The 24967-nt window shown below is 54.6% G+C and overlaps 7 protein-coding genes across 7 annotated transcripts; 2 read left to right on the forward strand and 5 right to left on the reverse strand.

Annotated features, from left to right (window-relative positions):
* Window positions 1-625: 625 nt before the first annotated feature.
* On the forward strand, window positions 626-1628 carry BGZ61DRAFT_477532 (mitochondrial carrier domain-containing protein; the record flags this gene model as incomplete). Its single annotated transcript, XM_046248913.1, has 2 exons — window positions 626-722; window positions 784-1628. 2 exons carry the CDS (start codon window positions 626-628, stop codon window positions 1626-1628), a joined length of 942 nt encoding a protein of 313 aa, XP_046104562.1.
* A 174-nt stretch (window positions 1629-1802) lies between these two features.
* BGZ61DRAFT_450861 (ribosomal protein L22e) lies at window positions 1803-2712 on the reverse strand. Its single transcript, XM_046245769.1, has 3 exons — window positions 2415-2712; window positions 2106-2302; window positions 1803-2031 (listed from the first exon to the last, which is right to left on the reverse strand). The coding sequence occupies exons 1-3, from the start codon at window positions 2466-2468 to the stop codon at window positions 1905-1907; spliced, it is 378 nt and encodes a 125-aa protein (XP_046104563.1). The 5' UTR covers window positions 2469-2712; the 3' UTR covers window positions 1803-1904.
* Window positions 2713-3538: 826 nt separating this feature from the next.
* On the reverse strand, window positions 3539-4495 carry BGZ61DRAFT_477534 (uncharacterized protein; the record flags this gene model as incomplete). The annotated part of the gene is made up of 1 exon (XM_046248914.1): window positions 3539-4495. The coding sequence occupies one exon, from the start codon at window positions 4493-4495 to the stop codon at window positions 3539-3541; it is 957 nt and encodes a 318-aa protein (XP_046104564.1).
* A 10639-nt stretch (window positions 4496-15134) lies between these two features.
* On the reverse strand, window positions 15135-16634 carry BGZ61DRAFT_306937 (uncharacterized protein; the record flags this gene model as incomplete). The annotated part of the gene is made up of 2 exons (XM_046238749.1): window positions 15135-15356; window positions 16278-16634. Coding segments are annotated over 2 exons (579 nt in total), but the record flags the coding sequence as incomplete, so codon positions are not given.
* Window positions 16635-19434: 2800 nt separating this feature from the next.
* Window positions 19435-20085, reverse strand: BGZ61DRAFT_450871 (uncharacterized protein; the record flags this gene model as incomplete). Its single annotated transcript, XM_046245770.1, has 1 exon — window positions 19435-20085. A coding segment is annotated over exon 1 (566 nt), but the record flags the coding sequence as incomplete, so codon positions are not given.
* A 510-nt stretch (window positions 20086-20595) lies between these two features.
* BGZ61DRAFT_505889 (P-loop containing nucleoside triphosphate hydrolase protein) lies at window positions 20596-22694 on the reverse strand. Its single transcript, XM_046251850.1, has 4 exons — window positions 22176-22694; window positions 21639-22124; window positions 21346-21583; window positions 20596-21293 (listed from the first exon to the last, which is right to left on the reverse strand). The coding sequence occupies exons 1-4, from the start codon at window positions 22415-22417 to the stop codon at window positions 20796-20798; spliced, it is 1464 nt and encodes a 487-aa protein (XP_046104567.1). The 5' UTR covers window positions 22418-22694; the 3' UTR covers window positions 20596-20795.
* A 130-nt stretch (window positions 22695-22824) lies between these two features.
* On the forward strand, window positions 22825-24902 carry BGZ61DRAFT_389534 (uncharacterized protein). Its single transcript, XM_046242799.1, has 4 exons — window positions 22825-23566; window positions 23619-24265; window positions 24320-24403; window positions 24458-24902. Exons 1-4 carry the CDS (start codon window positions 22972-22974, stop codon window positions 24551-24553), a joined length of 1422 nt encoding a protein of 473 aa, XP_046104568.1. The 5' UTR covers window positions 22825-22971; the 3' UTR covers window positions 24554-24902.
* The last annotated feature ends 65 nt before the right edge of the window (window positions 24903-24967 follow it).

The following is a 24967-nucleotide window of genomic DNA, read 5'->3' on the forward strand; positions in this document are numbered from 1 at the left end:
GAATCCCCTTTCGTTAGGTAACATTAGGATAGTTGTAGTTATGTGAGATACCATATCGGTTGTAATTGGGGGACAGCATCAAGGGGAATGAATTGAAGAGCATTGACGACGGGGAAAAGATTTGTCTGTGTGATGTAAAGTTGTGAAGTTATGAAGTTGTGAGGTCTCGAATATTACGTTATTGAGTACGGACGTAGTGGGAAGGCGGCGGCTAAACTCCGACGTCGGTGACGAGTTTACGTGAGGTAGGTATCCTAGTGCGTAGTGCGGCGGCGGAAGTGGACTCGTCAACGAATAGCAACCATTCCAAAAGGAAATTGTCTGACGGCTTCACCACCTGCCATGAGTCTTCTAATCTGATTGAGCAAGGAATAGCTTCCATCCTTGTCATCCTGCATTCCGCAAAGCCCTCGAACCAAATCAATCGTCGGCCGGCGAGCTTCTCCTCTCGTGTCCATCCTTTCTCAGCTCATGGAGCTTGGAGAGTGACCTGACGGCATCGGCTCTCTACTAGGTGTCTGTCTGTCTGCTTCTCTGAACCTCGGGCTGTGAGAGTTGTGGAGAGAAAAAAACAAGGAGCCACTGAGCTATGGCGACGGAAGTGAGAGGGCAGGCGAATCCGAACATGGACCAGACGCCGAAGCAGATTAAGAAGCCGGGGGGTAGCCATGACTACAAGGGCTTCGTGGCGGGAGTCTTCAGCGGCATCGCAAAACTCACCGGTATGGAAGCTTTCGCCCGGATATCACCAGTCCTGAATGGCTTGCTAACACGCTCGTCCAGTTGGCCACCCCTTCGATACCGTCAAGGTCCGCCTGCAGACTACTGACGCATCGCGCTTCAGCGGCCCTCTGCAATGCCTCACGCAGACGGTCCGCAATGAGGGCTTCGTCGGCCTCTACAAGGGCGCAACGCCGCCGCTCGTCGGCTGGATGTTCATGGACTCGGTCATGCTGGGCTCGCTCAACGTCTACCGCCGCTTGCTCTCGGAGAATGTCTTCCACGTCCAGCCCACGGCCGCTCCGGCTCCCGGCGTGAGGACGTCCCTGCCGTCGTACGGCCACGGCATCGCGGGCATCATGGCCGGCTGCACCGTCAGCTTCATCGCGGCGCCCGTCGAGCACGTCAAGGCGCGGCTGCAGATCCAGTACGCCGCGCAGAAGGCCGACCGGCTGTACGCAGGCCCCATCGACGCCCTGCGCAAGATCTACACGCACCACGGCATCCGCGGCATCTACCACGGCCTGTCGGCGACGCTGCTCTTCCGCGGCTTCTTCTTCTGCTGGTGGGGTAGCTACGACGTCCTATCGCGCTACTTCCGCAAGAACACCAACCTCAGCGCCCCGGCCGTCAACTTCTGGGCCGGCGGGCTGAGTGCCCAGGTGTTCTGGCTGACCAGCTACCCGAGCGATGTCGTCAAGCAGCGCATCATGACGGATCCCCTGGGTGGGGGACTGCGTGACGGCGTGAGGAAATTCCCCCGCTGGAAAGATGCCGCCGTGGCCGTGTATCGGGAGAGTGGATGGAAGGGATACTGGAGGGGGTTCGTGCCATGCTTCTTGAGGGCGTTCCCCGCGAACGCCATGGCTCTGGTGGCCTTCGAGGGCGTGATGCGGTCATTACCATGATGACGAGGGCAAGCCCGTTCTCATGACAATACCCCTTATAGATTGGATAGGTAGGAGGAACCCCGCGGAGCACATTGGTTACACCAGCGTTTCAGTGGCAGCAGTCACGATAGATTCTTCACATCTCAACACACAAGACACAATAATAGCTTGTCTCCAATGGAGCAAACACCAAGTGGTGCCACACAAATGGCTGGATCTATTGGCCAAGTCCTAAACTTTTCCTGTCCCAATTCACCAACCCATTCCTGCGCCTTTCCGATGCAATGCGACAATTTACTCGTCGTCCTCCTCAGCCTCGTCGTTGACGACGTTAAAGAACTTGAGCTCGTAGACACCTCGGGAGGTAGAGACAACACGGAGCCAGTCACGGAGCTGCTGCTTCTTGAGGAACTTCTTGGTCCTGCGAGCACGACAGTCAGTACCATTGCGTTTCTCTCTCTTTCTCTCTCTTCAACTCCAAGCAGTATAACGTACAGGTACTTGAGGTAGCGGCCAGACAGGTCGTTGTGGGCAATAATCTCGATCTTGCCCTCGCCCTGCTGCTGGATAACAACGTTGTCGCCAAGGTTGTTGGTGCGGCCCTCGACCTTGATGCGGTCCTGGAGGAACTTCTCGAAGGCAGCGACGTCGAAGATCTTGTCGCTCGCGGGCTGCGAAGCGTTGATGATGAACTGTCGAACTGAGGTTAGCCCTTTTGTTCTTCTCGTTACCCAATTCCCACAGCGCATCGATCGCCTTCGGTGTTGGCGTCGTCGTCATAGTGGAAAGGACATTGGTTCATACCTTCTTGGTCTGCTTCTGGACCTTGCCGCCCGCCTTCTTCTGTAGAAATGACATTTAGCCTACTGCATTTTCAAGGCACCTCGCTGCGACCATTGTCGCAGGGGGCCGACAGCAAAGCGGTCATGTACGTACAGTCTGAGGAGCCATTGTGAATGTGTGTGTGGTTGATTGTGAAGATCGCAAAGAGGTCTAATCCTGCGCCTGAAAGGGAATGAAGAAAAGTACTTGGTGTGGTGGGTTGGTGATGCGTCCTGCGAGATTTCGGCCACAATTCTCGTGGGGGTAGCAAAAATGGCCGAAAATTAGGGTTGCGCCGGATTAACTGCGGGCCCTACCGGATTGTGGGCGACGTGACTGTCACGTGTATATTCACGTGACAGTAATCGCCATCTACCTCTTCAAGTGTGTTGCGGTGGAGATTGATTGATGGGCATGAATTACTCGCCTGTGGCCCGGAATATTTTACTAATACGTACACTCACGGTCTTCGAGTAGAAATTAGCTGATTTACATCCTTCATCTTTAGAATTGAGGAATCTTGTAGGCAGACACGGAAATCTTGCTGCAGGGACGCTACCCGTATAAAAGGGATTGATAAGACTACCTCATCTGCTCACTTGTCTACCAACTCACCAGGAATCTTCTGAGAACGACTCGTAAGTTTGAACTGAAAGCCAATCTTTTCCCCACCATGGTGTAGCTGTCCCATCTTTGCCTTAGCCTCGAGGCACAGTTCTCAACCCCTGTGGCAGCTGTAAAAGGTCATGTGAATCTTGTGGCTGCTTGGAAGGCATCGCTCACTTGACGATTCGTTTTTGTTTGTATTACATGGTGGCTGTATGAACAGATTTACATCCGCCATCGTACACGCGGCTCTATGGCTGATGGCTAAGCGGGCTAATCGAGTCGTGTTGACACTAGATCATCTAGATGGCGAGAATATCCCGTTAGTGAGGGCATAGGTAGTCCGGTGGCCACTGCACAATCCCCGTTAGCTTCAATTCAAGCGCCGAGTTAAGAGGACGTCCAACACCATTCAAATAAATAGTAGTAGAAAACCACTCCGCTATTTGCTGTCTTGAGACCTCGTCCTGAACTTCTCTCCCCTCCGACCTCCAACCCAATCAAGCTGCCGACTCCATCGCCTCAACAAACTTGACAAATCCTTCACCATCGTCCTCCTCGGGACTGTATTCGTCGACTTTGGCTTCTTTGGACTGTTTCTTCTTGGCTTGTTCCTCCTGTGGCTTTGTTTCTTTCGCATTGGTTTTGTGACCCATGAACTTGGGATTGAAAGGCTTCAGCTCTTCCTTAAGCTGTTCGTGGTTGGCGTGTTTCTTATTGGACTTGTTCCCCTTGATATTTAGGTTCTTCAGCTTGGTCTGGTGCTTCTTGATCTTGATATCTTTGATCTTCTGCTCCTCCTGGAGAAGCGTGGTAACATCATCAGGTCTCTCCAGACGCTTATGCTTTGACGAGATTTCGATAATGACGAAAGACTTGACCTTCTTAGCCTTTTGAACGTCCTTCTTGCATTCGGTCTTCATCTCCGCCTTGGTTCCCTTTCCAACTGGGTTGGGTCGAGCTTGGTCCTTTTTATTCTCGTTTGGTTTCTGCTCATTCTTGACCTCATCCCCATCGTTCTTCTTGCCTTCAAGCTTCTTAGTGCGGATGTCCTGAGCCTCGGCCTTCTCATCATCAGTCTTCTTGGTCTTGGTCACCCTCCCCTTGGATTGTTCGGTGTCGGTGTCCTCCTTCACAGGGGGCACTCGGGGTTCGTCATCTCCAGCCGCATGTTTCTTTTTGTCTTCGGGACCCAAAGGCTTGGGCTCAACGGGTTCGTCCCTGTCCAATTCATCATAGATATATGATAAGTGCTTTCTCGAGGTGTCGATATTCTTTTCGTCTTCCCTCTCTTTGTTCCCGTTGTCGATTCCATCGTGTTTTTCATTGCCCGGAACCCTATAGAGGCCGCTACCGACTTGGGCGTTCTTGAGCTGTAGGGCCGGGTCTGTTGATTGGATGGGGGCAGCGAGGGCCCCAACAAAGAGGGTGGACAGTAGAGCGAGAGAGCCACGCATTTTGAAATGTCGGAAGTGAAGTAGATAAATGGCTTGTTGTGACAGGGGAAGCCACGGCCAACAAGCCCTTATATGGAGGGAGAGGCGATTAATCACACGTGTATCAGAGGTAAAATCTGCATGAACAAATCCAATACGATGGTGACTTTGCCCTAAAGTACAATGTTGACTTGGTGGAGAACGGAGTCTGCAGGCTGCAAAATCTGCTCCTATATAAACTGTCAATGTAGAGTTCCAACACTGTTTATTATCCACTGCCAAGCTGGGTGGCCTCAAGCTTACATGGAGACCCTGCAGATTCATAGGCTCTCAGGGTGAATCAAGGTGAAGGCTGAACCAGGTTTCGATTCGAGCTTCAACATCAAACTTCCCTATTTCCCAATGATGGCGCATGGCCGACGGAACGATCATCAAGGCCAAGGGGCAATTTTGGATCAAGTTTTTTACATTGCATGGATCAAGGGTAATTAGTCGTCACAGCCGGCCGATGGGGAATATCCATGGCATCACCACGTTCAAGTCTATACGAAACCATAACATCCAAATTGCATTTAAACCAAAGTATTAAAAAGCTTGTCTGATCCCGAACATCGCAAATCGTCCCAAAATATCGTCCCTATCGTTACACATGATAACACATATCTCATCAATACATAGCTCGAATCGAAGAAACATCTTCCTCCTCTCAACTGAACAATTTCTTGAATGCAGCCTTGATCCCACCCGGCTTCTTCTCATCCTCCTTATCTCTGGCTTTCCGTCGCTCCTGGTGTCGTGCCTTGCGAGCAGCATCCTCGGGGGGTGACTTGGAGGATACCTCTTCGTTAGTAGCGGGTCTGGATGACCTTGACAGCCTTGAGGGCCTTGGTGGCTCGTCAACGGGGTCGCTACGAGTCCTGTGAGGCCTGGTTCGAGGTTCATCCATGGACTGTCGAGTGTGTCTGGTCTTGGGGCGCATTGTCGACGCGCGCTTGAGGGGTTCAGGGGCAGGGGCTTCCCTCACGCTCTTGATACTCTCAACAGGGGTCGCTTCTCGCGCTGGCGGCGGGGTGCCGACGATCCCTTCGGAGTTCCTCACATCAAAGAACTTCTTCTCGGGCAATGCAGGCTCCTCTCGGTCCACTGGTGGCCGGTCTTGGACGTCGTCAGGCCGAGAGCGGGTAGAATGGCTGTGACGACGAGAGCGACGGTGCCGTCGCTCAGGTTCAGGTGCGAACTCCGGCTCTTTACCCTTGCTCTCCTTGACACTAGAGGGTTCACGTCTGCGTTCCGAGTCCCTTTCTCTTGGTCGGCGGGTTGATCGCTCGCGCTCTGCTCGTTCACGCTCTGCTCGATCACGTTCTGCTCGCTCACGCGCTGCTCGCTCACGCTCAGCCCGATCACGCTCGGCCTGCTCACGCTCAGCCTGCTCACGCTGAGCCTGCTCATACTCGGCCCGCTCGCGCTCAGCCTTTCGCTTGTCATGGGCGACTTGCTCCTCCGCTGTTCGACGCCGTCTCCCAGAGCTGCCGGAGTCGGCAGAGAATCCGCTGTCTCTCCGCTTTGGGGTTCTTGGAGGCGTGCCCGAGCCCGAGCTGTCAGGCCGATGACGGCGGTGCGAGTGAGTGCCATGGGACGATCGTCTAGTAGAATCTCTACCTTCCTCATCACCACGTAGGCTTCGAGACTTGGGCTCCTCATCACCACGCAAGCTCCGAGATTTTGGCTCCTCCCCACGTACACCTCGAGATCTGGGTTCTTCCTCGCCACGTTGGCGACGAGGCCGAAGCTCGTCCTCGGTGCGAGTCCTGTGGCGCCTTCTCTCATCCTCGCCCCGTGATCTGTGAGATCTGTTCTCGTCATCGCCACGAGGCCGGCGTTCTCTCCCTTCGTCCTCCTCGCGGCTTCTGCCCGAGTTGTGGGATTGAGAATGGCGGCGCCTGCGACGTCTCTCTGGGTCTCTGGAGGAGCCAGATTCTCTGCTTTTGTCGTCTGTAAACAAGTCAGCAACGGACTTGTGAAGTTCCTCATGCTCGTCGTCCTCGAAGCTCCGTCGTGAAGTAGAAGCAACTGGGGAGTAATAGTCCTCCGAATCCAACATCATCTGGTGTCCCAAATTAGGTAGACGCTGTTGCTGTTCACGTTGGCTTAGAAGAGGCGGGCTGCTAGGGGGGCTCAGAGCCTCCGCTGCCGCATATATGACTACAGCAGCAGCAACCGTATCCTCGGCGCGCTGGATAGACATCTTGCGCTTTCGCCGGAGGGTATGAGCTCGCTGCATCCTTATCATTTCTGTATCAGGTATCACGATGCCAGGGGTTGGAGGTCGAGGTGCTGCCTCGGTTGGTGAGGATGGGGCCGGCAGAGGAACCTCTCTCTGCCGGAGCCCTTCCTTCGTGGAGGTACCTGGATTTCTAAGATCCAAGCGAGCCGGTGCCTTCGATCGAAGCCCTTCTTCAACCGTCGTGGTTGCGTGCTTGAGGCCTGGGTAGACAGGGGCCTTGGACGACTCGCCTTCGGTTGAAAAAGCACGATGTCTCAGGACGGGTCTGCTTTCAGCCGCTCGACTTGTCACAGGCATGAAGATGGGTTCCTTGATATACACCTCCGTTCCTGGCCGTGGTCTTACAGGGCGCAAGGGTCCACGTCGTTGAGTATCCAAGGAACGAGGAGGGTAGTCGTGGTGAGAAGAATCCCTGGGGGCCCATTCTCCATGCATAGCTTGCTTATCGGCAACTCTAGAGACTATTGCTGCACCAACGGCACCAGCGGCGCCCGCTGCCAAGCCCTCCCGCGCAAGAGACGGACCATTAGAGGTGCGGTATGATGATGACCTCGCGGGCCTCGGAGGACTTTCCATCCTTAGGGGGCTGTCGACAGCGGGTGGGCTTTCAACCTTTGGGGGCCTTTCAACCACGGGGGGCCTTACAGCAACCGGAGGATCGTCCATCGAATCATCAGATTCTATGTCTGTATCTTCGTTCACAGGAAGCTGCTCGATGACAAGTTCGCGAGCGGAAGGCTTGACGGGTTCTTCGAAAGGAGTTTTATCTGCGATACTCTTGGGCATTGGCACTTGGCTGGTGGAGACATCAAGCCGAGCCGCTGGTGGAGGCAGGGACCGCTCATCTGAGCGTACAGGTGTAACCTGTTCAGGAGCCGCTGCAACCGAGAGACCTCGGTAGTCAACCTCAGCATCCGAATCAGAGTCAGATTCAGCTTCAGGTGTCTTGGTAGCACGCTCTGGTGAGGCCAGAGACCTCTCACCCTGTGGAGAGACAGTTGTGACGTGCTCGTGGGCCGCTACAACCAGGAGACCTTGACGATCAGACTCACGATCAGACTCCGAATCGGATTCGACCGAGGAAACACGCTCTGGGGTTGGTGCATTGTCTCTATTGACAGTGTCGCGTTGTTCTGCGTGCGACTCAAGCTCCTCAGCCACATCCTTATCGACAACTTGAGGGATTGCCCTGGGTGAACTAGGCTCAGCTGGTCGTATAATTTCGGCAGCTTCATCCAAATCTGTGTCCGTATCGTCTGAGAAGGTGGGTTCCTCGTGAGGTTGCAGCTCAGTAGCTTCATCAGCGACTTCCTCAACATCCAAGGCAACCTTGCGAGCAGCTGGGGACAGAGCTCGACTCCCATTATTCCCTGCAGCATCCAATAAAAACTTTTGTTCAACATCTGAATCGTCGTCTTCGAGGTCACTGGGAGGAAGTACAGGGCTCTCAATGGGGTTTCCGGCCTCTGTTGGAACTTCTTGGGATTCCAAGGCAGTCGCTAAAGAGCTCTCGCCCACGTCGTCAACATCTAAAGCAATATCAGATGGCCGAAGCACCACATCGTCAGATTCGCCACCTCGAGGCTTCTGAGTTTCAGTCGAGTTGGAGATGTGAGTGTGATCTCCCTCAATAATTTGTCTCGCTCGAATCTCGTGGGTCGATGTATCTTCCTCGAGTTGAGGAGACACCAGAGCGGTAGCAGGGAGATTCTTAACTCTGTCTTGATCATTCTCATCGACATCGCTAAAATCGTCTGACTCGTCCATCTCAGACTCGACTAGCTCACTGGCCAGATTGACTTTGGTTGGCTGCTCCTGGGGCTCATCCTCTTCATCGGTCTCTGGATGGACGGAGGTGATGGCAGGCTCAGTTGGGTGCTCCAGAACGCGTTGGCCAGGCGCAGGGATGGCTACAGCAGCAGTTTCGCCCTGCACGTCTTCCTCTTCATCTATTTCTGAGATATAGTCGTGAATTTCCTTGTGGACGATGTTTGGTGGCGCTGGCCTTGAGAAATGGTTCGATTCCACGGGCTCTGAAGTAGCTTCGTCCTCGGTGAGATGCATCTGATCTGCAGTAGCCAGTTCAGATGTAGTCTCGAGGTGGTAACTTGGAGGCAATGAAGCGGATGGTTCTTCGGTTGTGAGAGGTTTCTCTTCAGCCTCCCCAGTTACTAGAATTGGAGAGGGTGGCTCAGGGAAAACGCCCAGTTCCTCAAGTTCTGAAGCAACGTTGTCCGAGTGAACAGATTCTTCTGTTACATCCTTCTCAGAAGATGAGTCTTGGAGATCAATCCGGGCCATACGGGAGGCTAGGTCCTTGTCCATAATAGACTTGTCTTGGACCTCTTGAGGTAAGATCTCGCGTGAAGCAGGCGTCGAGATGGCAGTTGATTGCTCGGGCGTCGGCGTCACGCCTTCTTCATCGCCAACCAGCTCTTCTACAAGAGCTCTCTCCAAGGGTAGCTCTTGGAAATTATTCGAGGATGTCTCCTCATCAGCATGAGACACTTCGTCGACAGGCCTAGCCTCGACTTTTGAAGATGGGCTGGAGGCGGTAGGCAGCTGATCAGATCCCGAGACCCCAAAATCCCCGAGGTCTTCAACCGCGGGTTTATCGGAAACCGCTTCTAGAGGGCCAGCATCGGACAACTCTTCTGGGGAAGCATTATCCTCAGCAAGAAGCTCGCTTTCGACATCTTGAAGAGGGACATCTGGGAGGAAAGACTTGAGAGTGGTGATTGGCTGCTGAGGCTCTGAGGCCGCGTCTTCTTCAACAATAGCGGTCTCTTCCGCAATCATGTCCTTTTCAGCGATCGGCTCCGACTGTTCAGGTGCGTGCGGCTTTTCCCTGGAGCGTGGCTCTGGCGCTTCTTGGACAATGCCGTCCGGAGAGGGTGCACGAGAAGCGGGGTTTTGCTGCTCTAGCTCTGACGTGGCGTGCGCCTCTGGAGCGTTGCGTGGTTCCTGAATCTCAGTGGCGTCATCATTGTGTGGGAGCAAAGACGCCTGTCTCAGATCCCCAGGGACTAGCCTGATAACATTCTCATCCTTGGTAATGTCTACAGGAACGAAAACCGTATCGGTGATGCCATGTGCTAAATCGGCATCGTTGTCAAGACTGACAACGTCACTCTGGGGTTCGATGAGCTCCTCGGTCTTTTCCGGCGCGGATTCATCGGCTTCTGGTTGAGAGACCTCGGCCTTTTTAAGCGGTGTCTGTTCTTCATCGTCCTTCTGAGGTGGCGACTCATTGGTGGCCGAAGTGAGTAGAGGATAATCGATTCCTTCGTCCTGGGTACGGTCGATTGATCCCTCGGCGAGAATCTCCCGGTCTTCGGATTGCACAGCGGATATGTTCTTGTCAGAATCGGGAACCACTTCTAGAGTCCCAGTTTGGGCATCTCGTTCGATGAGAGTCTTGGTTTCCGTGTCCTCAGCATCGCTTTGCTTGGGCGGATCGGTTGCAGGGCGCGCCTTGATTGAGTCGGTGTCAACTTCCCCGGAGTGTTCACGCAACTCCTCCAAGGAGCCCGGGGAATCGTCGACAGGAATGTCGGGAGAGACTGTCTGCGTCTTAGGGACAGCTTCCAACGGCTCAACTAGCAAACTCCGAGCCTCTTGGTCTTCCAGCATGTTGATGACTGGCTGTGGTTCGTTGGGAGAGTCTGCGATAAGTTCTTTCTCGACTTTGTCTGTTTCCGTTGCATGATGCTCAGTGTCGTAAGCAGGAGTGAGAGAAGATTGACGTTGTTCAGGCTCATCGAGGTCAGAGGGAAATTCCTCCGCCATACCACCGTTTTCCAAATCGGGTTCTTTGCGAGTTCCCTCAATCACCTCTACCTCACCTCCGTGAACCTCAGCCTCTGGTTCTTCGGGCTCGAGGTCGGTGTTCACAGCATCCTGTCCCGGCTCTGTGACCACTCTCTTCGCATTTTGGCCTGAACTCGGCTTCTCCAACACTGGCATCGTGATTTCTGTGACAGTTTCACCACCCTCTTCAGGAGATGAAACATTCCTGAGCTCCTTCGTGGCTTCTTCTTCAGCCTCCGCAGTTCCAGCCATCTCTGGCTGGGTCGATTCATCATTAACGACAGGGGTAAGTCCTGTATTCTCCTGGATGTGGGATGTGTCCTGCTGTTCCTGGGTATCGTCTGAATGTAACACCAAAACGCCATGATACGAGTTCTCATGTAACTCCGAAGTGGAAACTCCCAAACGTTGCGGAAAATCAAGAGGGGTATCGTATAATGAATGTCGTTCCTCACCTTTGTTTTCCTGCTTCTTTTCCTCGCCTGGAATAGGTCCTAGAGTGTCTTTGCTCTCCTCCGCTTCGGTAGCTTTGGCCTCGTCCTCGGTCTTCTTCTCTGCTTCTGCTGCTTTCTCTGGTTCAGGCTCGGGAGTTGGTTCGTCTTGAGGCTCATCGGATGGTTTAGCTTCCTCGGACTCGGGCGCTTCTTCGGTTGGTTTAGCATCCTCTTCAGGGGTCGGCAGTTCCTTGTCGACAGGCTTGTCGTCTGCGTCTATCGCAACAGCGGGCGCCTCCTCGGCTGGTTCGGTGTTTCCCTCGGGGGCCTTTGTTTCATCGGCTGGCTTGTCATCAGTGGCAGGTGTATCATCAACCGTTTTCTCTCCAGTTGCAGGGGCCTCTTCGGGGGCAGGGGGATCCTCCTGGGCTGGCTTGTCATCTGAGGGAGGTGCTTCCTCAGCTGGCTTTTCGTCAGTGGCAGGCGCCTCTTCAGTTGGCTTCTCTTCGGCAGTTTTGGCTTCTTCTTCAGGCTTGTCGTCCTCCTCGATGGCAGGTGGCGCTTCCTCAGCTGGCTTCTCGTCAGCTGTAGGTGCCTCTTCCACCGGGGGCGCCTCGTCGGCTGGCTTGTCGTCAGTAGCAGGTGCTTCCTCAGCAGGTTTGGCCTCTTCCTGGGGCGCAGGCGGAGCCTTGTCAGCTGGCTTGTCATCAGAGGCGGAAGCTTCATCAACAATCTCAGTGTCCTTGTCGGGCTTCTCATCGACTTCAACCGGGGGGGCGGGTGTCTCCTCCGGCTTCTCATTGTCACCCTTTTCTGCGGCCGTGTCAAGACTCTCGGGTTCTTTCTCGGGCTCTGATTCAGCAGCAAGAGCATCATCTTTTCCCACTTCCTCGGCCTCGGGCTCAGGTTCAGGTTCTTCCGTCTTGCTGTCGTCTCCGTTCACCTGGGCGTTCACCTCGTCGGCGACGGGGGTCTCAGGCTCTTTGTCAGCCTGGGAAGCCGAGTCGTCCTTCTTGTCGTCCGCATCCTTGCTCGGTTCTGGTTCAGATTGTTTCTCCACTGGTGGTTCAGCAGAATCGTTGGCGGGTTCCGCTTCAGGGTCATTCTCAGCGAGAGCCTCTGGCTTGTCGTCTTCCGCAGGCTTGCTCTCTTCGGCAGATTTGTCTTCTGCTTCCGCAGGCGTCTCTGCTTCAGCGGGCTTATCCTCAACTGCCTCCGTCTCCTTTTCGGCAGGAGTTTCAGAAGAATCTTTGGCGGGCACTGCTTCAGGTTCCTTCTCGGTAGGAGCTTCCGGCTTGTCAAGTTCAGCAGCTTTATCGTCTTCGACAAGTTTGCTCTCTTCGGCAGGTTTGTCTTCTGATCCAGCAGGCGTCTCTGCTTCGATGGGCTTGTCCTCAACTGCCTCTGTCTCCTTTTCGGCAGGAGTTTCAGAAGAATCTTTAGCGGACTCTACTTCTGGTTCGTTCTCGCCAGGAGCCTCGGGCTTGTCAAGTTCGGTAGCTTTATCGGCTTCGACAGGTTTGCTCTCTTCGGCAGGTTTGTCTTCTGATCCATCGGGCGTCTCTGCTTCGACGGGCTTGTCCTCCTCGGCAGGCTTGTCCTCAACTGCCTCTGTCTCTTTTTCGGCAGGAGTTTCAGAAGAATCTTTAGCGGACTCTGCTTCCGGTTCCTTCTCGGCAGGAGCCTCGGGCTTATCATCTTCGGCAGGTTTGCTCTCTTCGGCAGGTTTGTCTTCTGATTCAGCGGGCGTCTCCGCTTCGATGGGCTTATCCTCCTCGACAGGCTTGTCCTCAACTGCCTCTGTCTCCTTTTCGGCAGGAGTTTCAGAAGAATCTTTAGCGGACTCTGCTTCCGGTTCCTTCTCGGCAGGAGCCTCGGGCTTGTCGTCTTCAGCAGCTTTGTCTTCTGCTTCAGTAGGCGTCTGTGGTTCGACAGGTTTCTCCTCGACAGGATTCACCTGTACTGCCTCTGCCTCTTTCTCATCTGGAGCTTCAGGAGAATCGCCAATGGGTTCTGCTTCGGGTTCTTTCTCACCAGGAGCCTTGAGCTCGTCGTCCTCGGCAGCTTTGTCATCTTCAGCAGCTTTGTCTTCTGCTTCAGCGGGCTGCTCTTCTTCGACAAGCTTCTCTTCCTCGACAGGCTTCTCCTCACTAGGTTTCTCCTCCACTGCCTCTGTCTCCTTTTCATCAAGAGTTTCAGGAGAATCACCAGTAGGTTCCGCTTCAGGTCGAGGAGCGTCAGACTTGTCATCCTCAGCAGACTTGTCCTCCTCAACAGGCTTCTCCTCGGCGGGTTCCTCCTCGGGTTTCTCTGGCCCCTTCTCGGCTGGAGTTTCAGGAGAATCGTCAGCGAGCTCCGCTTCTGGTTCCTTCTCAGTAGCAACCTCGAGTTTGTCATCTGCAGCAGGCTTTTCCTCAACTGCCTCTAGCTCCTTCTCCGCCGAAGGTTCAAGCTTCTCATCTTCTACCTCAGAATCGACGACGGGGTTCTCTTCAGCCTTCTCCTCGACAGGAGGTTCGGGGGTGCCGCCTTCGGCTACTGGGGGCGGCGAGGCCTCCTCAGCTTCAGACTTAGGAGCATCGCCAGCTTCTGAACCCTCGGTCTCTTTCGCTTTCTCCGCATCGGGTTGCTCTGCGGGAAGTTCGGGGGTGGCCGACTCTTCCTTGTCGACCTTCGACTCAGTATCGTCCTTAGCGGCCTCGGGTTCTGCTGCAGCCTCTGGAGCGGGAGCGTCCTCAGTCTTAGTCGCTTCTTCAACAGGCTCCTCGAGTTTGGTCACTAACTCGTCGTCCTTGACTTCCTCAGGCTTGACTTCAGCTTCAGGTTCAGGTTCTGTTACTGAGGTTTCGGTCTCCTGGAACTTAGCAGAGTCGGCATCCTCAGCATCAGAATCTGCTGAGGGAGCAGTCTCGGGAGGAGGTGCTTCATCTTTCTTGCTTTCCTCCTCGGTAGCCTTGCTTTCTTCGCCTGCAGCATTCGCGTCATTTGCATCATGGTCGACCTTAGCAGAATCAACCTTTGTTACATCGACGGAATCATCCTGGGGAGTGTCTTTTGCAGCCTCGGGTTCAGGATCTGGTTGAAGAGGTGCATCTTCCTTGGATTCGACAGAAGTGGGCTCAGGTTCTGGGGTTGCTTCGTCCTGATCCTCGTTTGGTTTCTCAGTTGGAGGTTCATCAGCTGACTTTTTGTTTTCAGCTTTGCTGTCGAGCTCTGCATCATTCTCCTCTGGGATAGCCTTGTCATCGGAGTCCTTCTCCCCGGGTTCATCTTCCTTCGGGTCGTTGTCTGTTTCCGCAGGTTCTTCAGTTGGTGTCGGTGCCTCCGATTTTGTGTCCTCCTCCGGCTTAGATGTTTCTTCAACGTCGGGTTCGGCATCCTTGGCTAGTTCGGGTTCGGTGGTTGACTCTGCGGAGACTTCGCCTTCAGACTCTAGAGGAGCGCTCCTCTCGTCCTCGACGACGACCTCTTCTTTGGCTGCGTCAGGCTCAGATTCCGTTGGATCCTCTTCCTTGATCTCTTCAGCCGGTTCTAGAGCTGAATCGATGGCCGGTTTCTCCTCGGCTTCAGGCTCCTTCTCTGGCTTGTCATCAACCTTGGTCTCTTCCGCAGGAGTCTCGCTGGAATCGAGTTCATCCTTAGAGGCATCATCGTCATGAGCGGCGGGAGGAGCCACTTCAACTACCTTTTCATTATCGATGAGTTTCTCCTCCGGCTCAGATTTGTTTCCCTCCGTAGATTTGTCCTCACCAGGAGGGGCAGATTCGGCGGCGGCGGCGGCGGCAGCGGCAGCGGCAACTTTCATCTCGGTTCGTTTCGCCGCATTTTCAGTCAGAATGCTAAAACGTTGAGCATCTGTCTTATTGAGCTTGCGTTTCTTTGCTTTCGCCTTCTTGGCAGCCAGGGCAGCCAGCTCTGCCTCTTCTTTGGCGATCGCGGCATCCTCAGCTTGCTGTGCAGCAGTGGCTTCGGCCTCAGCAGCTTCCTGGGTAGCGGCTTCTTCTGCTGGAGCAGGCGTTTTCTCTTCCGCAGGTGTTGACTCCTCGGCCGGAAGTGCGGATTCAGCAACTTTTTCCTCCTCAGATGGTGTTTCTTCGGCGGCCGGTACAAGAGGGTCCGCTACAGCAGGCTTTTCTTCCTCGGGAGCTTTCACTTCATCTGCTGGCGCGTCCTCATCCGCAGGGGGTGTAGCTTCCGCAGGCTTTTCCTCATCTACAGGAGGTGCGGCTTCGGCAGGTGAGTCGTCATCCGCAGAATGCGTAGCTTCAGTAGGCTTCTCCTCTTCTCCAGGAGGTGTAGTTTCAGCAGCCTTATCCTCCTCTGCAGGAGGTGCGGCTTCAACAGGCTTGTCGTCCTCTGAAGGGGATGTTGCCTCAGCAGTGGCCGTTGCCTCAGCAGTGGCCGTTGCCTCAGCAGGCTTATCCTCCTCTTCTGCAGGAGGTGCGGCTTCAGCAGATTTGTCGTCCTCTGCAGAGGGTGTTGTCTCAGCGGGCTTGTTCTCCTCCTCTTCTGCAAGAGGTGCGATTTCAGCAGACTTGTCCTCTTCCGCAGGAGGTGCGGCTTGAGCAGATTTGTCGTCCTCTGAAGGGGATGCTGCCACAGCAGACGTATCCTCTTCTGCAGGAGGTGCGGCTTCAGCAGATTTATCTTCTTCTGCAGGAGGTGCGGCTTTGGCAGATTTGTCGTCTTCTGTGGGAGGTGCGGCTTCAGCAGACTTATCCTCCTCTTCTGCAGGAGGTGCAGCTTCAGCAGACTTGTCATCCTCCGAAGGGGATGTTGCGTCGGTGGGTTTGTCCTCTTCTGCAGATGGTACGGCTTCAGCAGACTTGTCGTCCTCTGAAGGGGATGCTGCGTCAGCGGGGGGTGTTGCCTCAGCAGGCTTGTTCTCCTCCTCCTCTGCAGGAGATGTTGCCTCAGCAGACTGATCCTCCTCTTCTGCAGGAGGTGCGGCCTCAGCAGAGTTGCCCTCCTCTGCAGAAGGTGTGGCTTCAGCAGAAGGGTTCTCGGGAATCTTTTCCTCTTCGACGGGAGGTGTAGATTCAGCGGCGACGGAGGCGGCGGCAGCTTTTGCCTCAGCTCGTTTCGCTGCATTCTCAGTTAGAACAGTAAAACGTTGAGCATCTGTCTTGTTGAGCTTGCGTTTCTTTGTCTTCGCCTTCTTGGCAGCCAGGGCAGCCAGCTCTACCTCCTCCGAGGCGACAACGGCAGCCTCGGCTTCCTGAGCAGCAGTTCTTTCCTCATGGTTAGGTTTTGACTCCTCTGCAGGAGGTGTGACTTCAGCAGCCTTGTCGTCCTCGGAAGGTTTGTCCTCTTCGGCGGGTGTATCTTCAGAAGTCTTTTCCTCATCGGCAGGAGGTGCTGCTTCGGTAGACTTCTCCTCTTCAAGTGGTTTGACATCGTCAGCAGGCTGGTCTTCTGCTTCGGCGGGCTTTTCCTCCTCCGCGGGTGTCACCTCCTCCACAGGTGTCTCCTCCCCCGCAGACTTGGCCTCATCGGCGGGTTTGTCTTCTGTTTCACTGGGCTTCTCTGCTGCTGCAGGCTTGTCCTCTTCGGCGGGCTTGTCCTCTTCGTCGAGCTTGTCGTCTTCTGTGGGTTTGTCGTCGGGTTTGTCGTCAGGTTTGTCGTCGGGTTTATCGTCATCTGAGGGTTTGGCTCCTTCTGCCGGTTTCTCGTCCTCGGCAGTAGGCGAATCTACCGCAGGAGCGTCTTCGGTTGGTTTGTCTTGCCCTGGCGCCTCGGCAGCCTCTTCTTCAGGTTTCGAATCCTCAACCGGCGGTGTGTCGTCTGAAGGAGGGGAAGACGTATCATCTGCTGGCTGATCCCCGACCTCAGCATCAGGAGCCTTGGGCGCTTCCTCGTCCTTGCCCTCGGCGGGGGCTTCCGGCTCAGACTCAGGAGCTGGGGCGCTACTCTCGGCTTCCTTTTCAACCGGAGGAGCAGGCGGCGGGTCGGCGGCTTTTTCTTCCGCTGGTAATGACTTCGACTTGCTTTTGGACTTGACAGTCTTGGCAGTCTTCTCTTTGTCTTTCTTGTCCTTCTTCTTGTCCTTCTTGTTTTTGCTCTTCTTTGACTTTGAAGTGGAAGCTGAATGGTCCTCGTCTTCTTTCTCCTCTTCAGCTGGGGCCTCTTCTTCAGCAAATGTCACCCCCTTTGAAGGTGGCTCCTCTTTGGGTGAGTCGGCTTTGGGCGAGTCGTCGTTGGGTGACTCTTCTGGTGGTGACGCTTCCTCGGCGGGCGTCTCTTCCTCGGGAGGTGAGTCGTCTTTGGGTTTTGACTCCTCAGAAGCGTCTTCTATAGCGGGTTTCTCTCCTTCAGCAGGCATCGGTTCTTCAGAGGGCTTCTCCTCAGTGTCCTGGTCTTCCGTTGGGGGTGCCTCTTCGGCCTTAGCTGTGTCGTCTTCGGCCTTCTTTTCCTCCTCAACAGTGGGCGGGAGGGCTGGCGCAGCTGCTTCTGTCTTTCCCTTGCCCTTCTTCTTCTTCTTGGCAGCCTTCTTTTTGTCCTTCTTGGACAAAGTCGCTGGAGGCTCTGCAACCTCCGTGGGCACTCTCATGAGCAGCTCATTTTGTTGCCACTCCTCACCTATTTTGTCATGAATTCAGTAAATTTGAGCGACGTCCAGAATGGATTGATTCACTCACCTTGACCTGCGGCGGCAGGATCCTGCTCCGCATCTGAATCTTCTCCCGTGGTATATCGAACATTTGAAAAGTCGGAGACCTGCACAGAGGACCAATCAAAATTAGTCCTATATGGACAGTAGTCGATGCCATGACCGGGACTCATACTTGCGCTTCCCTGTCTCCTGACATCACGAAAAAAAAAAACTTCCCAGGATTTCTGGGGGAGCGAGTCTATTTCTCTTGCTCCTTGCAGATGCGCCAGTCAGGCGATCGGGTAGCTGCAGTAGGTCCGCCAAGCGGAACGTCAGATCTCTCGGGCCCTGAAGGCTGTCCAACGCACGACGATTCGGTATGGGGGGAGGGAGGGAGGTGGATGGATGGGGGTGTCACGCGGTCCGACAGCGCAGCAGCGGCAAAAACGGGAATGGGTATGGGTGCGAAAAACGAGACAAAGGGATTGGATGTTAGAGACAATGTGTGAGATGCAGGGCTCGGATCATAACGGGCGAACGGGTGGGAGGCCGGGAGAGGTCATTGACGAGAGGTCGGCTGGATAACTGGGCGGCTGGGTTGACTTTGCTACTCTGGGGTCCGTGTATTTTCTGGGCGCCGACGTTGATGGGTCCAGTCTGTTGCAACAACTCGACGATAAAAAAGCATGCAGGCCCGACAGGCTAAGGCAGACGCCCAGTCCCCTGCTCGCTTGATGGGTGACGAAAGCCCACGGCCCAAGGAATGAATATCGTGCCCATGCGCAATTGGCCCACGCAGTGGCCAGCAGCACTGGCGCCACGTCGCCGGGGCAATTGGGCGCAGAGACAGCACCAGATCAGCCGGAGGGCCAGCCAGGCCAGCCAGACGAGCCAGACAAGCACGCATGAGGCATATCACGGCCCAACCAGACACCACAGCTCACGGCAGGACTGGCACTTGGACCTGCATGGAGCCTGAGTCCAGTCCGTACTGTACTGCACTGCAACCGTACTGACGCAGTACTTGTCCGACCTCCAACTCTCGGGCAGGCAAGCGGCAGCCTCACGGAAACATTGGGCGGCGATGGTCGACATGTGCTGCGCTGCTGTGTTGTGCTGTGCTATGTTTTATGTGCTGTAATGTGCCGTCGCTGTACTTGGCCCGGGTAATCTTCCTGTGCTTTCAGGGCCAGTCAAGCAGGCTCTTTGCGTAGCAGCAAGCCGCAAGCCTCAAGCCCCGGACCACAGGCCTCATCAAACCCTCTTCCCATGATAGGATGCACTGTTGATAACCCATGGTCTGTCCCAATGGGCGCGCGATGCTGCTGCTTTGCTCATGATGAACCCATACGGTCCGCTGCACCATCCCCACGGACGGCGGACGTCGACCTCACGACTGACCACTCCTAGACCTCCCGGCTGCCGGACTCGCCTTTTCCCTGCAGTGCTGCCCCCGCTACGGGTCTCGCTAGCCAATGTAGGGTGGAGGGAAAGCATCCGAGTTGGCTGGCTTGGGGCTGCTGCTGCAACTGAGTGGTTTTGCTTCCCCAGATGTGCAACGTGGCAAGCCTCTGAAGCCTCTCCCGGCTGATCCATCATGCATCTCGACAGTCAGGAGCCCTCGGGCATTGGGCCGAGCTGGGCTTCCATCTTCCTCGGTGGGGTGATGTTTTGTCAATCGGCATTGTCAATCTCAAGTCTCAGTATCTGTATCCGTCTCAAATCTACGTCCGTCGCAAGCCCAGGTGTAACCCGACTTTGGGAGCTGATGTGTAAAATCCTGCGGCGATGCCCAGGTCGCCGGGCATGGGCTGGCATTAAAAAAGTATATTGACATGTCAGCTTTTTGGGCAGTCGATGTCGTCCGCTTGACGAGGTTGGGATCAGCCCTTGCTTCGAAAGGTCCCTCGCTCTCATTAACTAGCATCAATGCATCCATCGGTGACAGGCATGGATTTGTCCGTCTCGTGGCGGCGGGTCCCATGGCTTTGCTCGAAGTCGGACGGTCCACTGCAGCGGGTTACCGGCCAGGGGGCTTGATTTGTCCTTGATCGTGGGATGGTGCCCCCATCTGCTCTGAGCTCTCCCACGCATCGACATCCATTAAGTCTTCGGTCTTCGGTCTTCGGCCGCCACCAACCCTCCACGACGCTTTCGTCATCCTCTGTGCATTTGCGCCTTGTAGAACAACGCCCGGCGTTTTGTTTCTGGTTGCCATTAGACGGGCCTGTTGTCGCACGACAACGTGCTTTCCGGGGTCTTGGCGGTGAGCTGGGGGTGGAGGTTGGCAAGTTTGCATGGCACCAGCCCCTCAAAAAGTTGGCACTTACACCGGTAGCAGTCCGCACGTGAAAAGCCTTGTTTGTGCCTGCCAAATCAGTGCGGAAAATCCCAACTACCCACCTAAGGAGGATACCACTTAGAGCATCAAAAGATACCCAATCCTGGTAACAAACCCAGTCTCTACTTAAGTAGTGCATAAACATCCGAGGACCACAAAATATCCACATATTTCGGAAGCGCTGAAAGCGACGTTCCGCCACCGTGGGATGCTGATCTCATCCGTAACATCTCAAAACGACGCATCGGGTCCCACAAAGCAAAACATCCGCCCTACGTCAGATAGGCTATAGTACGGAGCAGATTGACCGTTGCTAGCTTGATTTTTTTCTGGATTCCATGAATCTAAGAAAGTGAACCTGGGTGTTCCTTGTCCGCCATGCCAAGTCTTTCCATGTCATTCCAGCCTGAGGCCATTGGGTCGCCATGTGTATCCCAACTCGTGTATCCCAACTCATAGGATATGGATTAACTATCAATGCGTGTTTGCGCATGGATAAGGCAATTTCACCAGTGGTGTCAGCAGAACCGCACTTGGCGCCGAGATAGTGTCCGGGTACCTGTCTATCAGACCATGTAGCCAGGAGCTTATGCGTCGGGTTGCCCGGAACGAAAGATTTACTCTACACAATGACTGCGAAGGATCCAGGGTTATCAATCAGATTCATAGCAGCTTTTCTTGATTCTTGGTATCTCGTCTGTAATTCAACAGATCCCTTCAGTTTAGCAAATTCTGAGTCTCACACTCCTCTGCATGAATCATGCTCGTCCCATCTCCCCCTTCCCACCCTGTGGTGAGAGCCACTACGAGTAAAACTTCCCGGATGTGACTGCTGGCGCACTCCAAAACCCTGGCCATCCCTAAGCGGCCGCATTCTGCTTGGGCTCGGTAGCACTAGGCGCATAAGCGGCTTGCGCTCTGTTCTTCTTGATAACTTCCTTGACGCGTTCCTCTGCCTCATCCCAATCGTCGGTGTCCAGTCTAACCAGGTCGATGCCGAAACCGCTAGCAATGTTGCTGAGAGCATCGAAGCTCTTCTTATCGTAGACAAAGCTGATACTGACACCAACACGGCCGAAACGACCAGTTCGGCCGATACGGTGGAGGTAGGTCTCGGCATCAGGCTCGCTATCACCCCTGCCCTTCATGGGAATATCGTAGTTGATGACCATCGACACACTTGAAACGTCGATGCCTCGGGCGAGAACGTTGGTCGCGATAAGCACCTTGTTTTCTCCTTTGCGGAACTTGGACAACAGGTCATCTCGCTCGCTGCCATCGAAGGCGGCGTGGAGGGCAGAAACCTTGTGGCCATCCGCTGTCATGCGTCGCTGGATCTCGTTGGCGCTCTCACGAGTCTATAGTAATGTTAGCCAGGCTGTGAGTAAACAAAATAATCGCCATTCTTACCTTGACGAAAATAACCGACTGGCCAATGGTCATCAGGCCATAAAGCTTGCAGAGAACGTCGTACTTGATGTTGTCATCGGGACAATCGATAAACATTTGAGAAATTCCCTTGACGGTAAGCTCACTACGCTGCAGCTTCAGGCTGTGTGCGTTGGGGGCAAACTTTCCGGCGTATTGCATGACCTTATCGGGGAAGGTAGCAGAGAAGAGGAGGACCTGGATCTCCTTGGGCAACATACTACGCAAAAGTTAGCACAACTAGTAATTATTTCCCCCAAGTGTTTGGTACTCACTTCTTGACTCGCATGCACTGGTCGCCAAGACCTTGCTGGTCAAGCATGTTGTCGGCCTCATCCAAAACCAAAATCTTCAGCTTCGACACATCTAGTTGTCGACGTCGAATGATGTCCATAACTGTGCCGGGTGTTCCAACAATGACTGGAGATCTGACAGGTTCGCCACGGGGAAGGGCTCCGGGAATAGCAGCAGCCACATTCAGGTCCTCGATGAATCGGCCAATAGCTTTGATCACACCTTCGATCTGACGGGCAAGCTCACGACTAGGCGCCAGAGCAAGGGCCTGAGGTTGATCTGGGTTGGTGAAGTCGACTCGGGACAAGATGGCTGTGACGAACGCAGCCGTTTTACCAGTACCAGACTGGGACTGCGCCAACATATTTCTCGGAGGGTTGCTCAGAATCAAGGGCAGAGACTTACCCTGAACCTTGGAGGGCTTCAGAAAGTTCAAGGCAAGAAGACCCTTGAGAATAGGCTCAGGGCTTGGGGGGGTGGGTCAGCGAGAGGCAGATGCTGGGAAGAGCTTAACATACAGGTTGAGGTCCTGCCAAGTGGTGGCAGAGTGAAAAGGCGTAGCTTCGTTGTTCTGGAGCTCGCTCAGGGAGACCTCGACATCCCATTCAGGCTCTTGGAGGCCGGAGCCACCGAGTTCCTCGACAGCACCATCAACTTGGGCCGGAGAGGCATCCTCGGCAACCTCCTCAGCAGGCGGGGCCGCAGGCGGATCAGCTGCTCCCTCTTTGGGGTCGGTAATACGGCTTGCGAGGTCGGCCATGTTGAAGGAGTGAGAGAGCGAAGGTGTGAGGTGAAGGGGAAGGAAAGGCGGAATGGGGGCGACAAAATGACTGTACGATTACACCTCAAAATCGTAGCCTGAATCGCTCGCAGCTTGCGCTGGGGTTGAATGGACAATGTAAGGCAGAAAAGGGTGCCTAGCAGTCGAGTTTACAGCGCAAATTGGGGCCAGGCGTGATCACTCTGAGAAACGCGAGAGTCTTGAGGATGTGTTTGGGCATAAACAGGTGACCGCGACTTGGAAAGCTTTCTTGGAGTTTTGGCGGGGTTCATTGGAGGGGCACTTGCAGGCAGCTTCCCCAGCTGCAAGGGTGCTACCGCCTGTCCCGCTGTTTATCCGGCGCATCTACTTCCCTGGGCCGGGGAAGAAGCGCGTAACGTGCACCCGTTCAGGCTGGCCAACTGAGCCTCGACTTTGGCCATGCAAGCAACTTTCATCATTATATTTACAGGCCCACTCGTATTGCCTCATGATACCCGAATTCAGCGTCAATTTTAGCCATTAAGAAGGTCCATCACCTCAGTCCCGGCAGCATGGCAGCTCCTCCGCCGCCTCCTCGTGGAGGACTCTCCCTCTACGAGAACCTCCTCGATCCTAACGATTCCTCGTCCGCCACCATCTCATCCGCTCCAGTACTCTACAATCAGGCCGACAGCGCCTCTGCAGAGACCTCTTCCAAGAAACCGGTCGATCCCGCCCTCCGCTTCCAGCCCATTCGCCGTCCCCAAGTCAAACAGACCAAGCCGAAGCCCTCATTCCCCAAACCCGTCGGTCCCAAACCAGCAACAGCCGCCGCCACACCACCAGCCCCTGCACCGCCCAAGAGCACACTTGCTGACTGGGCCGCGACAGAGGATGATGAGTGGCAATATGGGGCCGTAGAGAAGCGCCAGCGTGGTGGGCGCAAAAAGAAGAAGAAGCAGCAGCAAGTACACATGGAGACCGACTGGGAGGAGTTGTATGACCCGGCACGGCCAACAAATGTAGAGGAGTACCTGCGAAGTGACGAGAAGGTCAACGAGGTAAGAGAATGGAAGGCATTACTCTACCGGCACCGTAGAAAGCGCGACAAGAGCGACTCCTCGGACAACGAGGATGATGACGGCGACACCCGACATGTCGCACCAAGTAAGTCTCCCAGCTTGCAGCTCACGATTGTCATACTTACGCCCAATTCCAGATCAGTTTGCACCTCCATCGTCATATGCCTTTGTCCCGCCGCCACCAGGCTCACCTCCAGCTCCTCCTCCCGACAAAACCGGCGAGGACGCTTTCGTCCGTCGTATGGCCATGTCTCAGGGCCAAACTCCCGCGGTCACCCAGCCGCCGCCACCTCCCGCACCACCCTCCGACTCTGCCATAATATCCCGTGCTCCAGTCCGATACATGCAACCAGGAAACCCCAAAGGTGACGAAAAAGACGAACCATACTCTCCACCGCCCACGATTGGAGGCCATGCACCTGAAGTCGATTCTCAACCTCGGTCAGCACGCCCTGGCCAAGCCGGTTTTGCTCACCGTCTCATGAGTAAGTACGGTTGGACTAAAGGCACTGGCCTTGGTGCCGACGAGACGGGCATTATCAATCCTCTGCGAGTGCAAGTCGAGAAACGGCGCAAGAAGGCCGACGCTGATGGTGGGGGTTGGGCGGAGCCTGGCAGCAAAGGCAAAATCGTGGGCGGGAATCGCAAGGAGGAGAGTACCGGCAAGTTTGGTATCATGAGCGACGTCATTGTCCTTCAAAACATGTTAGAGAACATGCCTGACCTCCAGGCCGAGATTGCGGACGGCCTCGGGCAGGAGATTGGAGAGGAGTGCGGCGAGAAGGTATTCCCCATTTTATACCACAACCTATCCAGAATGGAACTAATGAGATGGCAGTACGGGCGTGTGGAGAGACTTTACATCGAGGAAAAGAGTCGAAAAGTTTTTATCAAGTTCACAAACCAAGTGTCTGCGCTTCGAGTAAGTTTTCTACTTCATTCACTCTGTGATTTCACACGCTCATATCCCCCCAAGGCAGTGAACGAACTAGACGGGAGAGTCTTCAACGGAAACACAATTGTGCCAAGGTTCTTTGACACAGAAAAATTTGAGAAAGGGATTTACAGTTAGAAAATGACTGGTCTAGCCTGCAGCAAGGGTTTAGACCCGGTGGATAGCTGATTTGAGGCTTGCAACACAGAAGATAGAGGGAGTAGCGTGCATGTGTATTGTAGAGGTGATACCCCAAAGTCAAACCGAGTTGACAGGACATCACTAAACCTGACGACGGTGACAAAATGAAAAATCCGATGCCATTACACCGAATAAGGAGACTGGTTCGAACATAGCTGGATGACTATTTCCTACGATATAGCAGTGTATGTGCTGTTGTTCGGGTCCTCAACCAGAGCTCTTCCTCTTCACACGACTTCATTCGACAACTTTATCAGTTGTGTATGCCAAGGTGATCAAGTTGGACTTCACTACGTCAGATGGCAGCATCTCGAAGGCAGGTGATCTGGGCAAACATTGCTGAAGCACTTC

Source organism: Ilyonectria robusta, assembly GCF_021365365.1.
Source record: "Ilyonectria robusta strain PMI_751 chromosome Unknown BGZ61scaffold_9, whole genome shotgun sequence".
NCBI lineage: Eukaryota > Fungi > Ascomycota > Sordariomycetes > Hypocreales > Nectriaceae > Ilyonectria > Ilyonectria robusta.

Bases quoted from the DNA above. Each gene is read 5' to 3' on its own strand.
- BGZ61DRAFT_389534 (XM_046242799.1), top strand. From the start codon at position 22,972: ATGGCAGCTCCTCCGCCGCCTCCTCGTGGAGGACTCTCCCTCTACGAG. The intron at 24,266-24,319 runs GTATTCCCCATT...ATGAGATGGCAG, and splicing joins GAGAGGAGTGCGGCGAGAAG to TACGGGCGTGTGGAGAGACT. The intron at 24,404-24,457 runs GTAAGTTTTCTA...TATCCCCCCAAG, and splicing joins ACCAAGTGTCTGCGCTTCGA to GCAGTGAACGAACTAGACGG.
- BGZ61DRAFT_505889 (XM_046251850.1), bottom strand. From the start codon at position 22,417: ATGGCCGACCTCGCAAGCCGTATTACCGACCCCAAAGAGGGAGCAGCT. The intron at 22,125-22,175 runs GTATGTTAAGCT...CACCCCCCCAAG, and splicing joins ACTTGGCAGGACCTCAACCT to CCCTGAGCCTATTCTCAAGG. The intron at 21,584-21,638 runs GTGAGTACCAAA...ACTTTTGCGTAG, and splicing joins CAGTGCATGCGAGTCAAGAA to TATGTTGCCCAAGGAGATCC.
- BGZ61DRAFT_450861 (XM_046245769.1), bottom strand. From the start codon at position 2,468: ATGTCATTTCTACAGAAGAAGGCGGGCGGCAAGGTCCAGAAGCAGACC. The intron at 2,303-2,414 runs GTATGAACCAAT...TCAGTTCGACAG, and splicing joins TCCAGAAGCAGACCAAGAAG to TTCATCATCAACGCTTCGCA. The intron at 2,032-2,105 runs GTACGTTATACT...TCGTGCTCGCAG, and splicing joins GGCCGCTACCTCAAGTACCT to GACCAAGAAGTTCCTCAAGA.